The following is an 8,557-nucleotide window of genomic DNA, read 5'->3' as shown; positions in this document are numbered from 1 at the left end:
AGTTTTAAAAAGGCTACCCGCCCCCTTTTTTCCCCTCCTTCTTGGGCCCCCCTTTTTCGGGGACCTTTTTCCCCCGCCCCCAAACTCAAGTGTTCCCCCCGGTCCGGATGACCCCGCCTTTCCCCGACTTCGATGCCCCTATTTCTTTGGGTTTTCCCAAAATTTTCTTCTTTTCAACATTTAAAACAACCCGGGGCCCTCCGAATTTTTCCTGCGCCCTCCCCCAAGGATACGATCCCTCTGTTGAACTTTAGTTTTTCCCCAAATTTGCCTTCTTAGGGGTTCCCCCCTTTTGGAAATTGCCAAAAAAATTGGGCACTTCTACGAAATAAATTTTTTCCCGAGAAGATTTAAAGTTTTAATTCATTTAGCAAAATGAGTTTTCCCATATTTTTAGATGAAATGTTTCTTCAGAAATACCTTATTTTTTCTAAGGTTTCTCCATACGAAATACCCATCTTTTCCGCGGGTCTTCCTTGCCACGTGCAACGTTCTTCGAGCCAAACGACCCAATGTCCGCGGGGAATCCCACCCGTTATCCCCTTTCCGTTTCGGATCGGGGTTTTGAATTTTTCCCTCAAATTTTTCAATTCTTCTCCGTGAAAAACTACCATCAATTTTACCGACGGGCGTCTACCTTTTGCCTCCCATCGTTTCTAAAATCACAACACAACTCCGTTGCTCACACTACTGTTAGGATTTAAATCCCAACCGACTCAGAAGAAATTCCCAGAAAGATCGAGGTCACAGCTCGGACCACTTAAATACCAACCTCCTTACAGAACCTACTTACGTCGTGACGTAGTTTATTAATAAATAAGACACATTTTATACGCGTTCACCCTCACGCGAGCTACGTCCACGCGTCGCTCGCATCTTATTAAAAGAAATATTGTTGTTTACAACACTCAACCTCACAACCCCAATCCCAATTACACTCAAGAATTTTACCGTAAAAATTCTCTCAAAGACTTCTCTTACTTAAGCCTTTCACTAAGCAGTATTTTAGATTTTTCTCTCTAGCTGACGTGTTGTTTTTTCTTCTATTTGTTTTATAGTAATTTGGAAGTTGCCTTATTTATAGTCGAGATTTCAAGTAAAAAAAATATATTTTCTACTTTCACTTTCGGCCAACATCATTATGACGTTCCACTTTCACTTTCTACGACATCGTTACGATGTCTCAACTTTCACTTTCGGCCACTTTTCTTCTTTCCCCATACGAGCGGACCTCAACCCAACAATGCCTTAAGGCTTAAGCGCTTTGGCACGCCTTTGATAACACCGCGTGCGCCAAGACTGTGGTTCGAACCCTACCACAGAGAAAAGTCTTACATTTAAGTGGAGAAGGGTATAAGGGCGAGCCCATTATCCACCAAAGTTTCGAACTTGCACTATGACCCTTGGGGATTTCTCAGATAGCAATACACACACACCCACAGAGATATCCAAAAATGGCGAACAAGCGGGCAAAGGCTGAGAGATTTGTGACTTAGGTCACACGTTCGAGCACTGGGCCATGCGAACTAATCACGGTATTTAAGTGGAGAAGGGTTGAGGGGCATGCCCATTATTTCCGAGTCTCAAAACCTGCAGTTGGTCCTACATGTTGGCCCCAGACAGATTTCTCGGTCACCAAAAAATGGTGAAAAGAATTAAATTTTCAAGAAATCTTTCTTTATGGAAAAATTGGGTCCAGCGATACCTTAATTTTTTTTCTAGGTAGGTGGACCCAAATTTGGGACAACCAGCACAACCCGAAGTGGGAAAGTTTGAACTGTAACAGTGGGAGTGGGACAAAGGGAGTAGGGGAAGTATCCGAATCATCCACCGATAGCATGTTTTCAGTTAATCCTTTGATATTGCTGTTGAAACTGTACTTTGAGACCAAAAGACTTCCTAAAGATTCAATAATAAGTTACTTTGTCTTGGTTGATAAGTACAGATACAACATAAATTACTGCGAAAAAAAAAAAAAACAGCTGCCTTATCAATAGGACAAGGGAGGGAGCATCGGGGACAGAGAAGAAATAGAGAGAGAGAGAGAGAGAGATAGACCTTGGAGGTTGTTCAGTTGTAGCTTCTTCAATGCACTCGGAAGCTTCAGAAAGTGGTGGACTTCTGTCATGCTCAGGAGCATTATTTGTGCTTGTGCCCAAACTAAAGCTAGTGTCAAAACTTCCAAAGCAGAAACCAAGTTTTTCAACCTCAGGAACGTGAAGGTGGCTAGGAATAATAACATGTTCAACATCTGAAATGTGTGATTCCTCTAACTTCTTCTGCAGATCCTCCGTAACTTCCTTTGTTTCGGGAACAGCAGCAGGAGGCTGCGACAGAGTATTGACTTCAACAGAAACCGTAGAAACACCAGACGAAGCAGCAAGAGCAGACCCCTGAACTAGATTACTGTTTACAGGCTTTGGCTTCCACTCCTTAGAAGGACCTGCTGTATAAAAACAAAGAAGACAGTGTTATGCTTCCAGCACGAATTACTGAACTGATGGGAAAAAACAAACTCTATTTGCTAAAATGCATTTTCTTTTTCTTTTCAAATCTAACAAGTGAACTCGAACCAACAAACAAGCAAAGAGACTTACAGCACTAAGGTTCAAAATTGAGAACACTACTCATCTAGAGACAGAGTTACAAACACGCCAAATAAAAAAACTCAAGACACTACCCATTTCTGATCCAAGCGAAAGTAAAAACAGACAAGTATCTAAACAGAGATCAATACTTTCTAACCTTTACCAGGCAGTATCCAGCAAACGTAACTTATGCAAGGGGCCAGATGACTAGTAACGAGCCAACGACCAACATTCTATTTTGAAAACATACATGGCTTTTGAACATTCCCGATGCAACATTTTGATTTTGGAAACTCAAGCTTGAGCTAAGTTCCAGCTCAGACTATCTTTTTATTGGTGAACAATTCTAACAATAGTATATGTGCAGTTTAGAAAGAAAAAAAATCCAAGTGTGTACATTATGATATAGGCTCAACAACTAGGGCTGACCCCCACCCTTTCAAAGTGCAATGGAGGTCACTAACCTAAGATGGCTCTTATTGATCACTCATTGAACCCATCTATGCATGTATATTGTATTGTATATTATAGAATAACAAATGGAGTAATACAGAAATTTTAAAGTTAAAACAACGATAACTGGAAAAATTATGCTTTGATTATCAAGTCACTGGTCTTCGAAAGTATCCAGCAAGATTTATATAGTTAGATGTCTTATATTGATACACTTTATGATCTATTTTTTATTTTTTGGTATTACGCAATAGCTTATTGATGTTGCGGGAGAAAATCCTGTACACAAAAGTATACAGAAAGGTAGAAAACCTTCACCCAAACGTTTTATAATGATACACATAATGATATATTGTTAACAAAGATAAGCAAACAAAAATTAAGTTTCCACCAGTTCATCTCGTTTAATCTACGTTGAGCTCAACTTCAGCTCATATGACCAAATCAACAAGAATTTAAGAATTCTAAATTCTCCTTGTGGCATAAGAAGCACCCTTTCTGTGTCTTTTATGAAGAGAAAATCAAAGTTATATCTTTATTACTGTTGCAGAAGCTTTTACTCTCTATTCATTGTTGTGGCATGCAAAAGCTTCTTTTTAATTTCACAAAAGCATCCCAAGCAGAATTGCTACACTCGTTCTTCGTCATAAATTTGTGTTTTGATAATATATGATCTTACCCACAAGCAAATGTTCTAGTGGGAAATGGTAGAAGAACATTATGCAGGTAATTGCGAGGCAAAAGCCAAGAACTTCAATTATCAAATTACGCAGCAATAGTAACAAAAACACTAACAAAATCAGTATAATAAATCATTTGAGAAGTTGGGGCATTAAAACCAATATTATAAGTTATAACATACAGATCACGTTAAATTACTAACCTTTTTGTAGACCAATTGTTTGTGAGCGATTGTTGTAATTAGATGACGGCCTACTAACGGAAGAACCACCATGGGTTGAAGGATATTTGAGCTTCCAGCATCAGAAATTGCTACTAGAGTACTCTTGAAGTTGATTCTTAAAATATATAATTATACCAGACCCCTGAAATTTGCTTGGCATCTTTACTTGGATATTTGAGCTTCGGAAGAGATTCAAAGCGATATGGAAGAAATAATGCATCAGAAATAATGCTACTCGGAGGAGAACACGTAGGGAAAGAAATATATAATGCGACTACTAATAAGAACAAAACTTCTACTAGCAGTAACAAGTCCGTCTTCTTAAAAAAACAAAAACGTCTTCTTAAAAAAACAAAAAGGGGATAATAAAATATATAATTATAATAATCATAATAAATTTTCTATCAAATAGTAACAGTTTCATAGTATTAAGTCTTCAAAGCCTTTACCATTAGTCTTTTTGCTCCCATTGGAGTTAGAAGAAACATGTTCAACAGGAGAATGCTGGCTCCCAATTTCCCTTCTAACTGTGCCTACTACACCAGCGGGTCGTGAATCTTGAGATGGTAAGAGCACGGGATCTGAAGCTGAGAGACAAGTTCCTGATGGAGGTGGTGAAGATAACAGGAGAATGCTCTTGAAGAATTGCCGGATCTGTAAGAGCACGGGATCTGGAAGGAGTTTGGCGTTCTTGAAGAATTGCTGCCCATGCACATCCCTGTTTCCTGTAGCACCTTTTGGGTTTTTGCTTGCATCAGCAGAAGTTGTCTGTACACCTGTATTTGCTTGAAATTGTTTAACTGCTCTTCTTGTGGATGCATGAGCATTTAGTGCAACACTGTTGCTCCCGGAAGCTAGACCACTAGGCCCATTTACTGCAGCACTTGATGAGCTGAAAAACAATAATGAAAATCAGGCCTTCAAAGAAAGACCAGATAATCTAGGCAACCAAAAACCTAAGCGGGATTTTTTTGTAATTTATTATGAAAGGTATTACCCTGGCAATCCAAGGTATCATCATGCATATGCAACAATTGCCTATACCGGGCAAAAATCCGTAAACATCAATACTACCTTGAAACATTCTTTGCCTCAACATTAGGAACAGAAGATAGGTTGACACTCTTGTCAAGAATTTGATTGGCAATGTTATCTTTCCCATTCTTTCCACCACCTACATCTGACAAAACATACACATGATAGTATGAGTGTATAAGGAAAGAGAAAAAACATAAGATCAATCTAAGAGAAATATAAAGGTTCTTTCTATGAGCGAAATGAAAAGGTCTCAAGTGTGAAATCAATTCTTTAAAGTCTAAATCCTAATAGAGCTTAAAATCAGTTAAGATGCATTTGAAATAACTGGTGAAATGTGTAAACAAAGGGACAGATTGTAGATTAGACATTTTAAATCTTAGAAATCGGAGCCTTTTGTCATTTAGAAAGAAGGGCACATCAGAATAGATGGAAAAGAAAGTAGATTGAGTATGTTAGAAAAGATGGGCTCATAAATTAAGATTCAGAAGAACATAAAATGTGGAACCAGGGCATCACGAGAGACTACCAAAATGCAGAAAGATTAAAAAAATTGTTGATTACCATGTGAAGCATGACGAGAAGTCAAATTTCCACGAATCCCTTTGTTCCCCCTGCCCTGCATGCCTGTTTTCCACTTTGGTTCAGCAGACTCCTTGATTGAATTCTGAGGCCAAGAGTGCAGAAAGAGCAGGTAAAGGTTTATGGTAACCCAAAACACTTCTGCATTTATCAGACGTTTAAAAGAAAAAAACAATGCAACTTGAGCAAGATGCTTATACCAAATCGGATTAATCCATACGTCCTCCGAAAAAGAAACCCTTTTGACATACATTAGGTCCTTAAGAACCAAAAGGGGAATGAATTCTGCTAAGGTGTTAATGCATAATGGTACTACATCAGGATCTTTATTTGATAAACCAAGACATTAATCAGTACTACATGTGATTTTCTTCAGCAGGACAACAAGACAAGCTGCAACTATAATTAAAGCAGTTGAACACAAGATGGCATTCACAAATGCTGACCAGCTACGTGATTGCAACAGGTCTATGGATATGCTATTGAATTTGTTATCTCTTTTAGGCAATAAATCACTCGCTCACCCTAGACTTGACACAGATTCTAGAACCTACACCTCCAATGAGAACTTATCCATTAGTATGCCAGCCACAGACCAAGAGTATGCGCTAAAATAACCTCTTCAGGCACCTAAAACAGCTAACTACATTATTTTACAATTTCTCACCCAAAATAAATAAAGAGAAGGGAGAAAAGACAACTGATAAGTCATACTTATGCAACTCCCATTAGAAATTTACAGGCGAATTAATAAGTTCATTATTTTTTCATGTTAGAGAGCGTGATTATAGTTATGCAAATACATTCCTAATCATACCTCTTTTCTTCGGTCACGCTTACTTTTAACTTCATGGAATGTATCTGCAAACAAAGCATAAAAGAGGTTAGCAAAGAAACTTAGTTATGTCACGAACGCAAGGGTACCCTAGAAAGAGAAAACAATAGACCCTTTATGCTCCTAATGTGAATGCCACATTTCCCTAATCAAAAAACCTGTGAATGGCTCATTTACTCTTAAAAGCATTGGACCAACCATCAACCGATTTTACATTAAATCATAGCTTCAAAAATGTGATCTTTAACCCAAAATTCAAAATCTGATTTTGAACCAAAAACAGATTGTAAACCCCCCCCCCCCTCCCACACCCCCAATTTTTCCGCGGAGAGGGGAAAGGGTGATTGCATCTTTCAGAAGGTATTTTTCTCAAACACCATAAAAATTGAAGGCAACCCCTTTACACATATACAAGTGCATCACTCAAGAACCCAAAATTGAATTCTATCCATCCACCCACCCCCCGCCCCCCAAAAAAAAAAAAATCAAAAACACCAGAAAGAGCAAAAAGAAAACATAAGACAAAAGAGTAACAAGGGGCATGAAAAAATAAAAGAGAACCGACTGAATTGAGTACGAGGCACACATGCACAAGACACACCAAACAGAGAAAAAATAAAAATTGAACAAAGGGTCTTTCAAGAAAACTCATTCCATCAGTAATCAAAGCGAACAAACAGATCACAACATAAAACAAGATCAACCCCATCTCATACACTAAAGTCACAGCTAAAGTACATACACAAACAACACATAAAGCTACACATATACATTGAGATATACATAGAGATATAAAAAGGGGTGAAAATGGACCCTGTGAGAGGAGTTTCTGAGCAGTTTCATTGGGATCCATAGAACATTCTTTAAGCATTGCATATATTTCATCTTCACTGTGATTTGTAGTCATCTCTTTGATGTTTTGGATCATTTTTCTCACATTAGTAGGGATTGAAACCCTAGCAACTCCACCAACAAGACCACTGTTGTTGCTCATCTTCAACACCACCCCCTTACAAACCCCACCAATATTCTCTCAACTAATATATATTCCAGTATATACCTAACTATCTCTCTCTATATATAAATATATATATATATCTCAAGTGTATATATATCTGTTATATAGTCTTTATTAGAGAGATGGGGACACCGAGGAAGAGAGGGAGAAAAGACAGTGATATTTGGTGAAATATAACACTTAGGGGAAGGGTTCTTGAATATTTTATTTTTTATTTTTTTTATTTTATTTCTAGTTTCTATTTTATTATTATTATTATAGAGACCCATTAATTAGGGGCGGAAGTGCAGAATTTTCATAAGGTAGGGGTGTAACTGTTTTTAAAATTAAGATACTGAGAGTCTATTTGTAACCGAGTCATAGTAGAGAGGTGTTTAGTGTAATCAATCATTTTCTTTTTTGTTGGTCGTATTAAGGGCATTTTTGGTATTTTACTCGCTTTTGTTTTTTCAATTTTGTGGTCTTTTGACATTTAATAATTGGTCATTTGGGTTGTAAATTTGAATTAGATTACGCCATTTATGTTGTTTGGCGTTTTTTGAGTATAATAATTGTTTCCTCGATGTACAAGTAAAACGGTATTCCCTCCATCTCATTTTAAGTATCTTAGTTTGACTGGACATAAAATTTAAGGAATAAAAGGATACTTTTGAATTTTGTGGTCATAAATTAAAGATGTGTGTAATGTATTAAAATGTCATTTGAATTTTGTGGCTTTAAACTTGTCATGTAAGATGTTTGGATTGTCAACTTACTAAATATAGAAAGAGGCATTTTTTTTTTGACAGAAAAAAAGAGGAAAGTAAGACACTTAAATTGGGACTGATGGAGAATAATTTTTTTGAATGTACTGTACTCAACTTGAAAGCATTGTAGAGGAGAGTGAATTCTTTATTTAACATGACAAAATTTGTATCAATGATTTTATCATGATTTTCAAATATTAATTAATAATGAGAAAGAAAAAATAATTGATATCATAAGGAGCTTGTAATAATCAAACTTACAAAGAGTTTGCACGTATATTCAAGTGAGTGGATTTTTTATTTTTTATTTTTTGCTATTGGCCTTATTAAGGGCAATTTAGGTATTTGACTTAATTTTATTTTTTAATTTTTGTCGTCCCTTAGCATTTAATTGTT

The 8,557-nt window shown here is 37.0% G+C and overlaps 1 protein-coding gene across 1 annotated transcript in view; it reads right to left on the bottom strand.

Moving 5' to 3' along the window:
• The window catches only part of LOC132038437 (uncharacterized), a 9,196-nt gene extending 1,674 nt beyond the window's left edge, over positions 1–7,522 (bottom strand). Inside the window, 7 exon segments of the mRNA XM_059429108.1 lie at positions 1,923–2,443; positions 3,925–4,146; positions 4,395–4,837; positions 5,020–5,125; positions 5,545–5,647; positions 6,380–6,423; positions 7,211–7,522. Of these exon segments, the coding sequence (XP_059285091.1) occupies positions 1,923–2,443; positions 3,925–4,146; positions 4,395–4,837; positions 5,020–5,125; positions 5,545–5,647; positions 6,380–6,423; positions 7,211–7,391 (1,620 nt within the window). The 5' untranslated portion in view covers positions 7,392–7,522.
• Positions 7,523–8,557: the final 1,035 nt, after the last annotated feature.

This window comes from Lycium ferocissimum, chromosome 11, assembly GCF_029784015.1.
Source record: "Lycium ferocissimum isolate CSIRO_LF1 chromosome 11, AGI_CSIRO_Lferr_CH_V1, whole genome shotgun sequence".
NCBI lineage: Eukaryota > Viridiplantae > Streptophyta > Magnoliopsida > Solanales > Solanaceae > Lycium > Lycium ferocissimum.
Note: the sequence above shows the minus strand (reverse complement) of the source record. Positions and strands in the feature narration are given on the sequence as shown.